The following is a 19,721-nucleotide window of genomic DNA, read 5'->3' as shown; positions in this document are numbered from 1 at the left end:
TTTCAGCTGTGATTTATCATTCAGAATCCAGAATGGATATGACAATGGGACCAGCACAGGATGTAATACACCCATACAACAATCTACTTTTGTTCTTATTGACTTGTTATCTGGTTTACTGCTACTATGTGTCAAGAAAAGAGCCCCAAATAGGGGTTAGTGTACTCCAGTAAAAAAGGTCTGGTTTAGATAAACTATTGCCCTGTGTCGCCGTTCATAGGGGCATGAGAGACTAGTCAGTGGTAGAATTGAGTTGACACTTTATTGGCTCAAACACCCATAGACCCACAAGGTTGAGGTTACTCATGGACAGTAATTAGTAATGCTTTTATTTTGTTGAATTGATGCATTGTGTCTTCTAACTGTCCAAAGTGTTAGGAAATATTTGTTCCCATGAATATAAAGGAGGATGTCTCTCCTCATACCTCTGGCACTTTAGTCAGACTGCTAGACTGTGCACCACAGAGCCAATCAGGAGAGAATACATACAGGTCAACGGTGCCAATTGAAAGTCAAGGGGTGTGTCTGTGCCTTTTGGATTACTCTCTCTTTACAGAGAACCCCTGTGGTTCAAGTCTGCTCTACGCATGTCTGAAAGTGACTGAGCCAGCAGCCAAGAGTTTTTCACAGTATGTCATAAAAAAGTATTACACTTATGAATGTATGTAAAATGCTAATATGTATTAGATCCAGTACAATGGAATAACTAAGACCTGAATTTGAATCTGATTCCTCCTTCTCTTTCTGTCCAGCAGGGTCAACCAAAAACACTTGGCCTGATGGTTCATGTAACTCTGTGTTGTCTGTTCACACTGCTATGCTTTATCTTGGCCAGGTTGCAGTTGCAAATGAGAACTTGTTCTCAACTAGCCTACCTGGTTAAATAAAGGTAAGGAAAAAAATGCAGATACTGGGGAAGCAATATAGAAATGTATTGATCCCTTAAATTATTTTACTATTAAATGACCCATATCACAACCATCATACCTCTTCACAAAAAATCATTTTTGGAAAAAGGATTTTACTCCCAGGTAGAAATAGTAGGCCATGCATCAAATAACTATTTTCATCAGAAAAATGAACCCTCAAATGCACTATTGCATTTTGTAAGTTGTCTGCAAGTGGCTTGTTGTGAATGCACTCAAATATCAAGTCATTATCAGGTTCTGTTAACTGGGTTCTAATACTCAACGTAGAAGGATTTGTCTTCATGTACAGTATGAAAGTGATGCTATGAAAAGGATTCTTTCACGTTATCAAGCTCCCTCTGACTGACAAATCACTGCCTATTACTGTGATTAAAAAGAGCATGTGAACCACTGTTTTTCATGAGGCCTACCTGTGTGCCTTCCTTTACGCACCTCTGTATGAACACCTCTCCTGTCCTTGATCCATACCACATACAGCCATTTGCGGATCTTTCAGTGTCCATGTGAAAGACAGTTATTGCGAGGATGGGACATTTGTTGACTACATTTAAAAAAATGTAACACCAATGTAAAATGAAGACCAGCAAAGCTTACAGATTTAAGTCGAATAGCATGAGATGAAAGTATACAAACATCAGAGTGTGCGATATGAAGGTATAGTCAGTCAGTGGACATTTTGAACCTTGTTTGAGGTCAGTAGGCCACATGACCAAGGAGCTATTGAAATTCTACATTTTGAAAAATTCATGTAAAACCATGTGAGATGAAAATGGACAAACTTAAGGATGTGTAATGTGTAGGCCCACTGCGTGGACATTCTGAACCCTGTTTGAAGTCAGTAGGTCACATAACCAAGGAGCTATTGAAATTGGAATGTAAAAATAGTTTGTACTTTGTTTACGCTCCCTAACTAATTCAACTTGGAATACAAAATGCTGCTCACATTTCCACATGTTTATTAGCTTTGAAAAGCGAATTAATGTCCAAATCGTAAAAATAAGACCTGTGGAATGTTGTGCGCAATTTTTCCAACATCATGACACTTATTTGGAGTCTGTGGCTCAAGTTGTTTGAAAGCTATTGAGGTTTGAACGTGCGAATATCCATCGGTATATCCAACTTGAAACTGTCTTTACCTCGGTTTTATGCATTTATCTACTATAGTTTAAGTATTAGCTCAAAGGTATTGTGGAGCTCCTGCACCTAAATGGAAACGGTACCGGCACCCAAAATGAGTATCGGCAACTATTTCAGTCCAAGTCGAGCACTGAACTAGATAATTGAACAAGAGAAAATGTAATATATTTAATAGAGTTAATCAAGAACGTGCCAGAACAGTCAAGACAATTGTACTTCCGGTGCCTACAGAGATGTCTGCCTCGCTTCGCGTTCCTAGGAAACTATGCAGTGTTTTGTTTTTACGTGTTATTTCTTACATTGTTACCCCAGGTAATCTTAGATTTCATTACATACAGTCGGGAGGAATTACTGAAATATAAGAGCAACGTCAACTCACCATCATTACGACCAGGAATATGACTTCCCCGAAGCGGATCCTGTGTTCTGCCTTCCACCCAGGACAATGGATCGGACCCCAGCCGACGACCCAAAACAACGACGTAGTAAAAGAGGCAGCGGTCTTGTGGTCAGGCGCCGGAGACGGGCGCACCGCTCCCTAGCATACTACTCGCCAATGTTTTTTTGGGGTGTTTTTTTTGTAGTTTTCTATTCAATGCCATTACAGTATCCATTGACTTAGGACTCCATCTGCAGTTCCTATGCCTTCCACTAGATGTCAACAGTCTTTAGAAATCGTTTCAGGCTTGTATTCTTATAAATGAGGGAGTAAGACCAGTCTGAACGAGTGGGACCCCTGACGTGTCGCAGAGCTTTTTTCAGGCGCATGTGCATTTCTTGTTTACCTTTTTCTGTTGACGACGTCATTGTCCGGTTGAAATATTATAGATCATTTAGGCAACAAAAAAAAAACAACCTGAGGATTGAATATAAACATTGTTTGACGTGTTTCTATGAACTTTACGGCTACAATTTGGATTTTTTTTTAATCTGATTGTTTTGACTGAGTTTGAACCTGTGGATTACTGAAGAAAACACACTAACAAAACTGAGGTTTTTGGATAGAAAGAGACTTCATCGAACAAAAGGAACATTTATTGAGTAAATGAAGGTCTTCTGATTGCCACCATATGAAGATCATCAAAGGTAAGGGAGTAATTTTATCTCTTTTTCTGCTTGGCTGGTTACTGTGTGCAGTAATTTGTCAACTGGGCTATGTTCTGGGCTAGGTATGTTCTTGGCTAGGTATGCTTTCGCCGAAAAGCATTTTATAAATATGACACTGTGGTTGGTTTAACAAGAAGTTAATCTTTGAACCTATGTAAAATATGTTTTTGTTTTCTGAATTTTTATAATGAGCATTTCTGTAATTGAATTTGGCGCTCTGCAACCTCACTGGATGTTGGCCAGATGGGATGCTAGCATCCCACATACCCTAGAGAGGTTAAACGTGTTAACCCTCGCAAGGCTGCAGGCCCAGACGGCATCCCCAGCCGCGTCCTCAGAGCATGCGCAGACCAGCTGGCTGGTGTGTTTACAGACATATTCAATCAATCCTTATCCCAGTCTGCTGTTCCCACATGCTTCAAGAGGGCCACCATTTTCCCTGTTCCCAAGAAAGCTAAGGTAACTGAGCTAAACGACTACCGCCCCGTAGCACTCACTTCCGTCATCATGAAGTGCTTTGAGAGACTAGTCAAGGACCATATCACCTCTACCCTACCTGACACCCTAGACCCACTCCAATTTGCTTACCGCCCAAATAGGTCCACAGACGACGCAATCGCAACCACACTGCCCTAACCCAAGAGGAATACCTATGTGAGAATGCTGTTCATCGACTACAGCTCAGAATTTAACACCATAGTACCCTCCAAACTCATCATCAAGCTCGAGACCCTGGGTCTCGACCCCGCCCTGTGCAACTGGGTACTGGACTTCCTGACGGGCCGCCCCCAGGTGGTGAGGGTAGGTAACAACCTCTCCACCCCGCTGTTCCTCAACACTGGGGCCCCACAAGGGTGCGTTCTGAGACCTCTCCTGTACTCCCTGTTCACCCACGACTGCGTGGCCATGCACGCCTCCAACTCAATCATCAAGTTTGCGGACGACACTACAGTGGTAGGCTTGATTACCAACAACAACGAGACGGCCTACAGGGAGGATGTGAGGGCCCTCGGAGTGTGGTGTCAGGAAAATAACCTCACACTTAACGTCAACAAAACAAAGGAGATGATTGTGGACTTCAGGAAACAGCAGAGGGAGCACCCTCCTATCCACATCGATGGGACAGTAGTGGAGAGGGTAGTAAGTTTTAAGTTCCTCGGCGTACACATCACGGACAAACTGAATTGGTCCACCCACACAGACAGCGCCGTGAAGAAGGCGCAGCAGCACCTCTTCAACCTCAGGAGGCTGAAGAAATTCGGCTTGTCACCAAAAGCACTCACAAACTTCAACAGATGCACAATCGAGAGCATCCTGTCGGGCTGTATCACCGCCTGGTACGGCAACTGCTCCGCCCACAACCGTAAGGCTCTCCAGAGGGTAGTGAGGTCTGCACAACGCATCACCGGGGGCAAACTACCTGCCCTCCAGGACACCTACACCACCCGATGTCACAGGAAGGCCATAAAGATCATCAAGGACAACAACCACCCGTGCCACTGCCTGTTCACCCCGCTATCATCCAGACGGCGAGGTCAGTACAGGTGCATCAAAGCTGGGACCGAGAGACTGAAAAACAGCTTCTATCTCAAGGCCATCAGACTGTTAAACAGCCACCACTAACATTGAGTGGCTGCTGTCAACACACCACTTTGGGAATTGATGGAAAAATATATCACTAGCCACTTTAAACAATGCTACTTACCCTACATTACTCATCTCATATGTATATAATGTACTGCACTCTATCATCTACTGCATCTTTATGTAATACATGTATCACTAGCCACTTTAAACTATGCCACTTTGTTTACATACCCTATATTACTCAGACCATGCTAGACCTCATGTGGCTGGAGTGTGTCAGCAGTTCCTGCAAGAGGAAGGCATTGATGCTATGGACTGCCCGCCTGTTCCCCAGACCTGAATCCAATTGAGCACATCTGGGACATCATGTCTCGCTCCATCCACCAACGCCACGTTGCACCACAGACTGTCCAGGAGTTGGCGGATGCTTTAGTCCAGGTCTGGGAGGAGAGCTCTCAGGAGACCATCCACAACCTCATCAGGAGCATGCCCAGGCGTTGTAGGGAGGTCATACAGGCACGTGGAGGCCACACACACTACTGAGTCTATTTTTGACTTGTTTTCAGGACATTACATCAAAGTTGGATCAGCCTGTAGTGTGGTTTTCCACTTTCATTTTGAGTGTGACTCCAAATCCAGACCTCCATGGGTTGATAAATTTGATTTGCATTGATCATTTTTGTGTGATTTTGTTGTCAGCACATTCAACTATGTAAAGAAAAAAGTATTTAATAAGAATATTTCATTCATTCAGATCTAGGATGTGTTATTTTAGTGTTCCCTTTATTTTTTTGAGCATTGTAGTTGGGCCCAATGTAGTTCAGGAACGAGTAGACTTGGTCATAATTAATTTCTCGAGTGTGGACATAGGACCAGCCGATTTTAAAATTTTAGTAGATATTGGCTTGACCAAGTTAGTAATTATCTCTGTCTCGTGTTTTCATTGCTTTGAGTAGACCAACGGTGTATTTGTTTTTTTCCGCACGTTCCGGTTAATCGCCCAAAATATTGCTGAAAGGTTTTAATGTGAGACGTCACTTAGTAAACCCGTTCTCTTGTTGGTATAAGATACAGTATAAACATATGAGATGAGTATTGTAAGATATGTAAACATTATTAACGGGGCATTATTTAAAGTGACCAGTGATCCATTTATTAAAAGCACAATGTTGGTGAGGTCCTTCATTACGTCCACATATATCTGTATCTCAGGGCGGCAAGGGACTCCTATCTAGATGACCAGCGGGTGGGACACAGTTGTTTTGGAGTTACATTTTCTGATGCAAAATCAAATATACCACTCAACACTGACCATCGCTTTATGCTATACCCGAAGAAGGTGTAAAACAGTTCAACAGTATCATATTGTTAAAACTGTTTAATCTCTGGCACATTTTTGATAGAGTCGTTGAGAGCCAGGTTAAGATTATGCGCTGAGCAATGCACATAAACAGCAAGCGGCTCCTTTTCAGATATTCTGGCCTGCACACCCGAATACACCCCACTCATGTTAGCAGCTCCATCATACCCCTGCCCACGACGTTTTGAAATATCCAGCCCCTTGTCCTCTATGCTGTCAGGTTTTTATGTTGAAGTCTCCAGAAATCCCCAAAACAACTCTGATGGTCAGATCTGTGGCCACATTATTTGCATCCCTTATCACTCTCACCTAGCGATAAACTTGGCTTAACTGGTCTACTTTGGATACATCCGGTGTGGTGTCCATACTAATAGAAAAGAATGGGGCTTCCTGCATCTCTGCCTGAATGTCACACTTCACTCGCTCAGCTAAAATATAAATCAGCTCATTTTGGATTTGAGGACTGAGATAGTTAACGGATCCTGATGGGCGTTCTAAAAGTTCCTTCAGAACTGGCACGTAAAATGACAGCAGTTCAATTATACTGAGAAAATTCCCACTGTTGACCTGCCCCAGCTTTTCACAGTGCATCCAGCTGAACGCTAAATTACACAATGCAAGTGTGAGAGTTACATTAACTATACGCTCCAACACCTGTCGCCAGAAATTTGCTGCGTTTACGCACGCCTCTCTCTTTCTGCGTCAATAGTGCCATTGAGCTTCCATTGCTCATATACCAAACAGGTATATGAGGATGTGAATCTGGGATGTCTCATGACATGCTATTTTGGGTGTTAGATGGCGCCAATCTCTCACTCCATTCACCCACGCATCAGAGAAGAAAGGGGCTCTCTGATCTCCGAACAGCCAGCAAGGCTCACAATACGTGCAATCTACCTTGGCCGAATAACATAGCCATGTACGTGGTCATTTGATTCCAGCCTTGGTTGTAGTGGTGTAATACGACTCGGAAAAACGCCGCCTTTGGATCCACATTTGTTGCATAATGCCCCCTGTCAGTTGGATAGGTAAAAATGTTGTCTGTCCCACTTCCACCTGTTTCCTCAGCCACCACGATTCTAGCCTCGCCCTGATCCTCTTCCTCCCTGCCCGGCCCGGGGATAGCTTGTCCGGCCTGGCTTGTGCTCAGGGTCGTATCCGCCGATCCCTGACAACCTGTATCCTCCTCTGTCAAAGTTGCTTCTTCTGGTATGATGGAACAGCTCGGCCTTGGCTCACTTGACACGCTAAAAGCTGCTGCTGGTGATGATAAACCTAGATCCTCTTCTGGTCCTGCTACATTGCTTGTGCTAGCAATGGCTGCACTTGAACTGCATTTGAAAAAGGAATCTAATTTAACTAATTTGATACCTCCTCTCGTCCTTTCTCATTTTTGATCCTTGCTCTTTTGGTCTCCACTTTTGTGTTGATACATTGCTGATTTTTAAATCCGTAATTTTCTATTCTCGACATTCTCTCTTTATTTTTCTTTTGCCCGTTGTCTCTTGACAGCTAGCTCAACTGTTGCTTTAAACGATGACAGAAACAACAACGCTTTGGAGAGTATTTTTGCACAATGATTCCCAGAATGCATTTCATTATCTTAACATGGTATTGATTTATTTAGCAAATAAATTAGATGTATTGTCATCAATACACTAAAATATCATGCTGACATGTAGTGACAAAAAAACATTTTGTTGGTGAAACGCCACTGGGTGGTATACAGAAGATTTGGTAAAATACCAAGTCCATATTATGGCAAGAACAGCTCAAATAAACCATTTGTAACAGAATTTTAGTTAGTCCAACATAATGCTAGAGCTTTGCTTTCAGCACCATGGAGTGAATCCTTACCACCGCTGCACCTGGCTATCAGCCACAGGAGCCTCGTCTGGCAGCTAATTCACCCTCATTTACTGCCTTTTTAAAAAACATAGCTGATATGGCTGACTTGCTTAAACAAATGTGGTTTCTACTGACTCCTTGTGGATTTGTGTAAGTCGATAAGAACCGCCTAGTTAAATAAATGTTAGATAACAATAAAATATGTACATGCTAAAATCACCACTGTAAAGCACACAGGGTGTTCACTCCTTAGGCCCACCTTCCTTTCTGCATCAGACTTCAGCTTCATATCTGGGGTGGAACATCTACTTCTGAAAGTACCATGGTTAGATTCATCATGACATCTCAGATTGAACTCTTTGCAAACAGCAACAGTCTCGTTACAAAGAAGACATACTGGTTTGAAATTGGAGAAGTACGATGAATATGGGTGATCAAATCCAACAGGTGTAGGTAGACCTTACAGTGAAATACTTACTTACAAGCCCTTAACCAACAATGCAGTTTTAAGAAGAAAAATAATAAATAAAAGTAACAAATGATTAAAGAGCAGTAAAATAACAATAGCGAGGCTATATGCAGGGGGTACTGGTACAGAGTCAATGTGCGGGGGGGCACTTGACTGTCATTCCCAGTCAAGGTAATTGAGGTAATATGTACATGTAGGTGGCGTTATTAAAGTGACTATGCATAGATAATAACAGAGAGTAGCAGCAGCATAAAATAAAGGGGGGGGGGGGTGGCAATACAAATAGTCTGGGTCGCCATTTGATTAGCTGTTCAGGAGTCTTATGACTTGGGGGTTGAAGCTGTTTAGAAGCCTCTTGGACCTTGACTTGGCGCTCCGGTACTGCTTGCCGTGCGGTAGCAGAGAGAACAGTCTATGACTAGGGTGGCTGGAGTATGTGGTGGAAAATCGTCTTAGAAATATAACACTTACAAGAACTTGTGAATTCAATAAAGGCTTTTAATACGATATGAGTCCATCCCACATGCAAATGAAGTTACTTTCCTCAGTCCATCTGCCACCATTACCTTTTAGTTTAAGCTTCCTGTTTGTTCACGCCCAATAACGCCCATATCTGCTTTCGGTTAGGTTATAATGGTGGCGGGACCCTTTCATGTCCTAAAAGTAATATATGTCCAGCTGTCCTATGGGCCTGTGTCTTTGGCCTTTGTACTTGTGTTTAGCTTGGTGTGCTCTTTGGTATGTTGCCCTTATTAGGACTAGTATATTGTGTGTCCCTCTGACATTGGTATGTATTATTATTACTGGGTTCGGGTTAAATATCAACATTTAGACATGACAACTCACTACGGAGTTACTGGGTTATTACAGGCTGGCTAAACCGCTCGCGTCGCCTGCGCGCACCCCGCTAAAGCGGGAGTTAATGTCATGTATGCTGAGAAAACATAGGAACAATAATTACATTGACAGGATGTAGAGATGATGTAATCTCGTGTATTTGTTGCTTCTGGGCAAAACAACATGCCAATGATTACATTAAGTTAATGTACATGACTACATTAGCTGAGGTCATAATTACATTTGTTACATCTGGACATACTAATTACAAGAGTAAGCGGAGAGAAAATGGTAGCAAAAAATGACCAACATATGAAACATGGAGTATACAAACATTAGCTATATTTGGATCAAAACAGACGGACAATTTTGGGCGAAATAAAGTCCTTGATGGATGGACCTGCAAAGCCAGCGTGAAATTCCCATTTAACCGGTAGATGTTGGCTTTTTTCAATGCAGGATTCTACATGCAGGAGTTAGTCGGTAGCGTGGTGTGTCTGGTTTTGGGTAGGGAAATATGGCGAAGCCGAAGTGCTGTTCGAGTCTGGTGGCTCCAAGTTGAGTTAATTGGTAAGAATTAATTGAATGGAAGACGGAGACGACGAAAAATGGAGCAAACAGGCCAAAAGTTGTAAATGAACATCGGTTTCTTATGGAGTGCGATTCATCAACAATTATGTATTGTTGGGAGATCATTTGAGGTCAGGAAGATGGTAAAGGAGGCATTAGGAAAGGTAGTCAGTCAGAGTGACCAGTAGTGGTTTTGATTTCATGCGTCTCAGAAGAGCAGAAGGAGAGAGCATTGTTTTTTGGAGCAGGGCACCGATAAAATGTGTTATATCTGGAGTTTCGTTGGAAGAGTGAAGAGTGTCTGCCTACTCATGTGATGCTGCGATATGTAAGATACGCAGTGAGAGCGATTGTGAATAAACCACTGCAGTTATGAAATTGATAAAATAATGGCCATGTTTCAAGTGTGGACCGACGGAATATTTTTGGTATTTATTAGGATCCCCATTTAACCACTGCAAAAGTATCAAAATTGTTCACTTCTCTCATTGACTTCTCAAACCCATGATTGGTCCGCTTCACAAGCGTTCTCTGAAGTCTCGCGTTGTTTGCGTCTCTGGGTTTAGAAACTGGTAGTGGGGGAACAGGAAATTCCGCTCATGCGCACATCATTCTTCACAACAAAGGACACGCCAGAATTGTGCAGTCGAGACCACAACTTCTGTGTACGTTTCAAATGTATTACTACTGGTATGTAATAGCACGTTTTAATATCTTAAGAACATGTCATAATATGCTAGGTAACAAATACGTCAAGTTATTATCACGTTTGGTAGAAGAAAAAAAATGTGCCAAACCGCGTGAGTGAACGTGATCACTTTTTAAATTATTTTTTTTTTTACAATTGACATAGATACTCTGGGTTTATCTGAGTGGATGTATCTCGTCAAGGTAATCTCATTAAGGATCAAATAATTTGAGATTTCTGGGTTCGTTTAACATGTCGTTTTTGGTTTTGTGTAACGTTAAAATTCACGAGCTGGTAAAATGGCGGCTCCCTCTCGGTCTGCATCAACGGACTTCAGTGCAGGCAGTGAGGGTGCAGCAGAGAGACACCATTTTACGGTTGCACTACTGTTTTGGAGATAAATGTAACGATGATCAGTTTTCTACACGTGTACTAATATTGAGACATTCAGTTGTTTCTGTCTGTCTATAAGTGTTACTATGGTGTGAACGGAAATAATATAGTTTTTTGATTGGAATAATACAGGGACGACCAGGTTATTCAGGAAAATAGTACATAGTGCTGCCTGAAACATACTGCAACCTTGTACTGAATGGTTTTTGAGTCATTTATGTAAATTCAGAAATCTACTATAGATTAAGTTCTGTAGCCTAATATAAAGTGTAAACTTTGTCTAATGTGAATTAACTCGTGTTTTGTTGTCAATGCTTAGCTACCAGATCTGTTGAAATGAGATCAGTGCTTGAATTGGACAGGAGCTCACTGGAGCTGAGTACCAGCACCTCAAATTTCTACTGCTTGAGCTCATGTTCCTCTTATAGACAATAAAGTGCCAGAACTGTCAAGAGTAACTTTTGTATCCGTTCCTATTTATTACTACTGGCCGACTCAGATTAAGCCTGAGGCTGGTAACATCAACAGTGAGGACAAACCCAGCCTGCCTCTTATTGGGAATTTTCCAGTAAATGTGTGCACATTATACATCTTAGAGTAGTCAGCAGAATAAGTGCACTCTATATGTGTGTCTAGGTCATTAGGCACCATTAAACATGCACCTGTCTTGAGAGTGGGTGTGTCTGTTTATTGTTGTACCATTGCTATGGCTTCATGTTTACTGTTGCTATGGTTATGCCAGGAATGGAATCTATGCCCTACATGCACCTGTCTTGGGAGTGTGCATATCTGTCTATTTTTGTACCATTGCTATGAATGGAATCTATGCCCTAATGTGAAACCAAGCTAAAGTTAGTGCAAGGCAAAAAGATAATGGTGGCTAAATGGCCGAGGGGATGAACCATTAACATAAAGAGGAGTTACGTAAAGGAGGAAAACTATAACAAGTGTATGCCAAGGCTGGAAAGACACTTGCTTCATGAACCAGCTCGGGTTCTATTACTTTGTAATAAAGTCTTTTTGAACTCACAGGCTCCGGTATTTCCACGACACTCTCCTTCCACACTGAGTCCAAACCTACAGTCACTGGGTCCTGATTGTGACAGTGGAGCCCAGTTTGCTCTGCAGGATCCAGAGATGGCATCAGTGAAGGTGGAAGACTGCAGTCAAACACTGGAGCTGAATGTCAACATTAAAGATGAAGAAGAGGAGGAGAAGATTGTGAAATCTGTTAATCATGGTAAGAGCAGGTTCTATCTAACTAAGTTTGTTGTTCATTCCAACTTCCCACTGTGTATGAAAAGTTGCAGTAGAGCTGTTTCATGATGAACTGTTTCAATGAGAAGGTAGATGTTATTTCCTACTACTGAGATGTGCATGGTTTGACACCGGTATTGCCAGCATTTGTTTTATTAACTGAGCTATCTGGAGTGATCAGAGAGTAGACTAAAGAAGTGAAGTAGACCAACTGCCAGTGTTTAAAGTTCTATGAAGTGAGTCTGTGTAGTTACTAACTCTTGTGATAGTGAGTGGAGGATGATATGAAATTAGTCTGTGTCGTTTCTAACCCTTGTTATAGTGAGTGGAGGATGATATGAAATAAGTCTGTGTCGTTTCTAACCCTTGTGATAGTGAGTAGAGGATGACAAGCCCCTTTTTTTAGCTTTCATCTGTTACCCACTTTTAGAATAGTTTTATTCCCCTGTATTGTACAGCCTACTGATATGAGTAGATATGTCACCCGGTACAGACAGAAGAGGACCGGCCACCCCTTTGAGCCTGGTTCCTCTCTGTTTCCTCCAAGGTTCCTGCTTTCTAGGGAGTTTTTCGTGGCCATTGTGCTTCTACATCTGCATTGCTTGCTCTTTGGGGATTTTGGGTTGGTTTCTGTAAAGAACTTTGTTACAACTTGTGTAAAAAGGGCTTCATAAAATACATTTGATATACATGTATATCACACCAATTGACTGGTTGTTCTGATATTGTTCACACAGGAGACCATGTTGAGACATTCTCTACATCCAGAGAGCATCAGCAGGAAGATCACATAGCAAAGAGGTCTCACCACTGCACACATTGTGAGGAGATTTTCCCATTTCTATCAAAGCTAAAAATACACCTAAAAATACACACAGGAGAAAAGCTTTACTCCTGCTCTGAATGTAGAAAATGCTTCAAAACATCAACTAAACTAAAAGTTCATCAGAGAACACACACAGGAGAGAAGCCTTACTCCTGCTCTGAATGTGGAAAATGCTTCAAAACGTCAACTGCGCTAAAAGTTCATCATGGAACACACAGAGCAGAGAAGCCTTTCTCCTGCTCTGACTGTGGAAAGAGTTTCTCTCATCGGGATACCTTAAAACAACATGAACATATACACACAGGAAAGAAGCCTTACTCCTGCTCTGACTGCGGGGCGAGTTTCTCTCATCGGAACACCTTAAAACGTCACGAACATATGCACACAGGAGAGAAGCCTTACTCCTGCTCTGACTGTGGAAGGAGTTTCTCTCGACTGGGCCACCTAAAAAGACACGAGCATTTACACGCAGGAGAGAAGCCTTACTCCTGCTCTGACTGTGGATTGAGTTTTTCTCAACGGGGCACCTTAAAACAACATGAACATATACACACAGGAAAGAAGCCTTACTCCTGCTCTGACTGCGGGGCGAGTTTCTCTCATCGTAACGCCTTAAAACGTCACGAACATATGCACACAGGAGAGAAGCCTTACTCTTGCTCTGACTGTGGAAGGAGTTTCTCTCAACTGGGCCACCTAAAAAGACACAAGCGTTTACACGCAGGAGAGAAGCCTTACTCCTGCTCTGACTGTGGATCAAGTTTTTCTCAACGGGGCACCTTAAAACACCATGAACGTATACACAAAGGAGAGAAGCCTTACTCCTGCTCTGACTGTGGGGCGAGTTTCTCTCGACTGGGCACTTTAAAAAAACATGAACGTATACACACAGGAGAGAAGCCTTACTTCTGCTCTGACTGTGGAAAGAGTTTCTCTCAACTGGGTACCTTAAAACAACATGAACGTATACACACAGGAGAGAAGCCTTACTCCTGCTCTTACTGTGGAAAGAGTTTCTCTCGACCGTGCACCTTACAAAAACATGAACGTATACACACGGGAGAGAAGCCTTACTCCTGCTATGACTGTGGTGAGAGCTTCTCTCGTCCGGACACCTTAAAACAACATGATTGTATACACACAGGAGAGAAGCCTTACTCCTGCTCTGACTGTGTAAAATGCTTCAAAACATCAACTGACCTAAAAGTTCACCAGAGAACACACACAGGAGAGAAGCCTTACTCCTGCTCTGACTGTGGAAAGAGCTTCTGTCGACTGGGTAACTTAAAACAACATGAACGTATACACACAGGAGAGAAGCCTTACTCCTGCTCTGACTGTGGAAAAAGTTTCTGTCAACTGGGTGCATTAAAACAACATGAACGCATACACACAGGAGAGAAGCCTTACTCCTGCTCTGACTGTGGAAAGAATTTCTCTCACCTGGGCACCTTAAAACAGCATGAACGTATACACAAAGGAGAGAAGCCTTACTCCTGCTCTGACTTTGAAAATAGTTTCTCTCAGGAGTAAGAGAAGCCTTACTCCTTTTCTGACTGTGGGGCAAGTTTCTCTCGTCCGGACACCTTAAAATGACCTGAACATACACACACTGGAGAGAAGCCTTACTCCTGCTCCGACTGTGGAAAGTGTTTCTCTTGAATGTGCCATTTAAAAAGACACCAAAGGAAACACGAGTGGAGCCTTACCACTGATCTGACTGTAGGAAATGTTAAAACACCAGCTGAGCCCTAAGGTCATTCGAGAAAAGACAAAGGAGAGAAGCCTTATTTCCGCTCTCAATGTGGCAAGAGTTTTTCCCAATTGGGCAATGTAAAAACACACCAACGGATACACACTTCAGAGAAGCCTTATCACTGCACTGACTGTGGGAAGAGGTTCTACAGATTGGGTCATTTAAAAAGACACAAATGTATACATAAAGGACAGGCCTCATCAGTTCTCTCAGACCAGCTAAGATTAGACACTCCACTTAATTCTCATGTCATTAAATAATTGGCAACGTTGAATTTGATAAAATGAAGAAAGTGTAGAACACTATTGTAATCGTATAGTTTCTCACTGTGAGAGAACAATGCAGAGGAAAGGGAGCATTATATAATGTTAGTCTCTCTTTACTGATCAGTGTGCACCTTGTCAGTTTTGGTGTGAGAGAGAATAAAGTAGACGGCACACGTCAAACGTTTGATTTATGACCCTATGTCCGGATGACGTGTGCATGCCCATATTTGGGCATCCGGTAAGGTCATCCTGGCGGGAAGTGATCACGTGGTTATGCCCATATATGTTTATCCTGTTCCTGTTCTCACGCCTTAGAGTGAGTGCGACAATATGTATATAATGCCTTTGAAGTTGTCATGATGATTGATGTCTAGTGACCTCTTTGAACTGGGGGGATGACCATTTCAAAGAGTTTGACCCCCCCACCCCCTGTTTATTGACCTTAGGGTTGTTGTCTATGAAACACGAATGTCCTGGGGTATTGGGGTTGGCAGACGTCTTGTTCTGGGCTTTATTTATAAGGCATGTGTCCCCAGAACACTAAACAAGATTTTTTAAATCAGCATGGATTTTGTGATCAGTGGCAAAGCTGTGATGACTGTAACAACGGAAGCAGGACCTCGGTTGAATACGATGCGCCAAAAAAGGCGGTTTCTAAGTGTGTATAGAACCCAAATACCGCCCGCAACTACGCTGAAAGATCAAGTGCTGATGTCTAATGGACATCAATCGGGTATCGGTTTGATTACCTGGCCTGTAGAGTGAACCTCTATACGGTAGCCGAAGGAGAAGAATATACAGACCAGACTTTAGGAGTGGACTACGGGCTTGAAGACTGGACGAAACATTTGTGATGGAAGCCTGACTGGGGATTTTAGGTTGCTCATGCTTATTCCTTTTCAAATTTGGGATCTAATGGAATTGAAAATGTTCCAGCTGTTGGACGCTCTCTTTGTACAGAGCCAACAGCGGCAGAGCATTGTTCATGTAAAGAAGTGCATAATATATACGAATCCTGAGGATTATGATTCAAAGGAGCCCCAAGAAGGTACATCCTCAGAAGGGACAGCCTCCGAAGAAAACTAAGTACGCGGTTGCGTTAACCACGCCCTGATACCCAAAGGACTGGTTCAACAATAAAAGGAGGGCCCTTAAAGCCTCCAGTTCTTCATTTCATCATACACCATGGATATTCATACAACATACCAGGACTCCGATACGACATGGGGGCCAGACCCTAAGGACTCTATGCCTCGCAGCCCGGCTTTCTACTCCCCCCTGGCGAGACCCACGACACCCCCTACATGTACACAGCCTGAGGACGTGTTTGATGGGGTAGTCAGTACTATTTTTGTGGACACCATCAAGGCCTCTGTAGCCACACTTCTAGACGTGGTGATTGGAGAATATATAAGAGAGAAATGCATCGGTTGTGAGATCAATCACCCCAGCAAGCACCGTATATGACCCGCCAAGATACTACTTCTTCAACCAATTTGAGGAGCTGGTGAAAAGACTGTGGTCCTGCAGGTTTATACCATCGCTGGTCAGAGCCCTGGAGTCTATGGGTCTTGTGCCATCTTTCCCCGGAGTTTACTTGGTAACCACGGTATTCCTACATGAACTGAAGCAGGCAATCTACATCCACGATAAACTCAAAGAAATCCGACACACCCTGTTGGACGACAATAAATACCGGGAAGCTGTGGTGGCTGATGTGATGACTTTCTGGCTCAATAAACCCCAAGAGACCGAGTGACATTTTGCTATTTAGATGTAACGCGATGGGCAACTATGTGTATACGATGTTAGAGATAATAAATAAATGTCTTATTTTGAGAGAACTTACAAATGTTATGCATCAGATTATTGAAAATAAAGTGAACGATGTATCGTTCTACACAACACACAATGCCTGGGTTAATGTAGAGCGTGTGCTGAAAATGGAACAAATCATGAATCATGTTGTGGATGATTCTGAAGAACTAGAAACAACTTTGTCTAAGATTTTTATTTGTTTGAAACACCATTTAATTGTAACGTGTATCATATTTGTTCTTTATGTGCTTATATATCGGACATGTGTGTTTTCAAAGTTCAGCGACACAAGTCTGTAACTCAAAACCAAATATACAGGGTGTTGCATGCTGTGATCGTTGAGAAAACTGGGACTGAATATACAGACAATCCTGAATTGTCTGTATACGTAATACTTGATGCATGAATAAAATAAGAATTCTATAATGAAAATGAAATGTTGTCGTTATTTGAAAGTGGCTCATTAACGTTATTGTACCTCAGAGAGGCAAGAAGGATGGCGGAGCAGATGTTGAAAAACATTTATTATAATCCCTCTAACCCCGGGTCTTATGGGGGTAAGGAACGTTTACAGAGAGCTATAGCCGAAGAAACAGGTAGCCGGTTAAGTGATGCTAAAGTGAATGAGTGGTTATCAGAGCAGGATGCATATACTCTCCATAAACCTGTAAGAAAGGCGGATCTATGTGACATGCAGGTCCTTGCAGATAAAAATGATGGAAATCGCTACATGCTAACGGTTACAGATATTTTCTCTAAAATAGCATTTGTAAGGGGCTTAAATAAGAGCGGGGCAGAGGTGACCCGGGCCTTTGACCCTATCTTGAAGGATGGAGGAGCCCCCAAGAAAGTGCAGACTGATGGCGGAAAATAATTTTTTTAATAATACTTTTCAGAAACTCATGAAGAAGGACAATATAGTACATGTTGCTACAGGCTCGGATTTGAAAGCTTCAGTTGTTGAACGCTTTAACAGAACTCTGAAGGAGCGGATGTGGCAATATTTTACAGCTCACCACACGCATAGATATATCGATATAGTTCAAGGTTTAGTGAAGGGATACAACAACAGCTGCCATAAGAGTATATGTATGAACCCCTCCGAGGTCTCTTCTGAAAACTCTTTTCTTCAAGTCTTTAAAAATCTGTATGGTTTGTTCCCCCTTCGCCGTAAGAAAAAAAAATATTTTAATTCATAGTTGGGGACTTGGTGCGTATATCCAAGTTGAGGGGTGTTTAGACTAAAAATATGAGCAGCGATTAGTTGTTCACCGCTACCGAGTGTTGTCTTGGAGGATCGTTACAAAATATAACACTTACAAGAACTTGTGAATTCAATATAGGCTTTTAATACAAACATATCAGAAGCCTAGATGGTCCGCGGAACACACCCTTTTCCAGAGCACTGGCTCTGTTTTTATACACATACAGCATATGAGTCCATCCCACATGCAAATGAAGTTACTTCCCTCAGTCCATCTGCCACCATTATCTTTCAATCTGTGCTTCCTGCTTGTTCACGCCCAATAACGCCCATATCTGCTTTCAGTCAAGTTATAATGGTGACAGGACCTCTTCATGTCCCAAAAATAATACATGCCCATCTTATCCTATGGGCCCCTTATGTTTAGCTTGTCCTTATTAGGACTAGTAGACTGTGTCTCTTCACTTCATGTCCTAAAAATATATGCCCTATGTCTATAGTCCATCAGTTGGTCATTTGGCTGACCCCCTCCTTTGTATGTCCCTCTGACCTTGGTATGTCCAGCTGTCCTATGCTCTCATGGCCTTACTTTAGCTTCCTGTCCTATACAATAGACAATGCATTTTACCAGAATGGCAAATGCACTCTAAGTGTATCTTTCTCTTGTGGTACAGTATTATGTTTCTCCCTATATGTACATCTTGCTCCCACAGTGTCTACCACGCATACCCCAGGTCTACAAGTTAAAATATTATGACGGGGAGCTTATAGAGGGATCTTTTTATATGAGCAGGAATTACAGAAGGTACAGTTGGATAAAGACAAAGTCTTTCACGTGGAGGAGATTCTAGATCAAAAGAGAGAAAAGGGTAAAAAAAAAAAATGGGTGCTGGTCCGCTGGAAAAACTGGCCCCAAAAGTTCAACAGTTGGGTATTAGAGCAGGATGTGGTGGAGGCATCGGGGGTTAACTTAAACCCTCATGCATGATAAATACTCCATCATTCGCATGTACACAGGAGTGCATCATGGAACACACCGGCTTCTACCTGACTCCCCCCAGTAATGCGTCGTAATAGTCAGAGTTAGAATTATACAACCAATTTTCCAAAGCCTTTAGAGTTACCAGAGGCCTGGGAAGTAGGTCTCAGCGAGATTACATACCCCCATAGTTGGTATAATATCAAAGATAAGGACCGTGATTTTTATTGCAAAGGGATATCGGAACCTGCAAAACTTATTAAGCTTAAAAAAGGATTCTACAGAACCGTCGACAGGATCGTCTCAGAGTTGAATGAACTCCTAACCCCGAACAATATGGAAATATTCCTGATCTACAACCCTATACATAAACGTGTACAAATCTCAGGGGATGCTGACGGGGGTATAAAGACCAGCGGTAAGTTAGCCTACATGTTGGGGATGGGTCCCAATAAATGGACGTATGTGAAAGATAAATTATTCCCTGCGGATATACAGTCAGGATTTTACAACATATTTGTGTATACCGACATCATATCCTATCAAAGGGTCGGAGACAGCTGTGTGCCCCTCCTGAGAACAGTTCATATAGACGGAAAGGATGGGGACATAGTCACTGTCACCTACGACAAGCCACACTACGTACCTGTAAGCAAGAAATATATTGAAAACTTTCTGGTTGAGCTTAAA

At 42.4% G+C, this 19,721-nt stretch overlaps 1 protein-coding gene across 2 annotated transcripts; it reads left to right on the top strand.

Annotated features, from left to right (window-relative positions):
• Nucleotides 1-10,455: 10,455 nt before the first annotated feature.
• Nucleotides 10,456-17,274, top strand: LOC139372839 (zinc finger protein 658B-like). Of its 2 annotated transcripts, none has more exons than XM_071112673.1 (3): nucleotides 10,456-10,534; nucleotides 11,958-12,165; nucleotides 12,920-17,274. In XM_071112673.1, the coding sequence occupies exons 2-3, from the start codon at nucleotides 12,063-12,065 to the stop codon at nucleotides 14,539-14,541; spliced, it is 1,725 nt and encodes a 574-aa protein (XP_070968774.1). In that variant the 5' UTR covers nucleotides 10,456-10,534; nucleotides 11,958-12,062; the 3' UTR covers nucleotides 14,542-17,274. The 2 variants fall into 2 exon arrangements, with proteins under 2 accessions (XP_070968774.1, XP_070968773.1); XM_071112672.1 differs by lacking the exon at nucleotides 10,456-10,534 and adding an exon at nucleotides 10,680-10,735 and having other exon boundaries at nucleotides 12,920-15,002.
• The last annotated feature ends 2,447 nt before the right edge of the window (nucleotides 17,275-19,721 follow it).

The sequence above is a fragment of the Oncorhynchus clarkii genome, chromosome 18 (genome assembly GCF_045791955.1).
Source record: "Oncorhynchus clarkii lewisi isolate Uvic-CL-2024 chromosome 18, UVic_Ocla_1.0, whole genome shotgun sequence".
Taxonomy (NCBI): Eukaryota; Metazoa; Chordata; class Actinopteri; order Salmoniformes; family Salmonidae; genus Oncorhynchus; species Oncorhynchus clarkii.
The sequence above is the reverse complement of the archived record's forward strand: the minus strand, read 5'-3'. Positions and strand labels throughout refer to the sequence as shown.

Coding starts and splice junctions, on each gene's coding strand:
- LOC139372839 (XM_071112672.1), top strand. Junction 12,166..12,919: donor TGTGAAATCTGTTAATCATG/GTAAGAGCAGGT, acceptor TTGTTCACACAG/GAGACCATGTTGAGACATTC.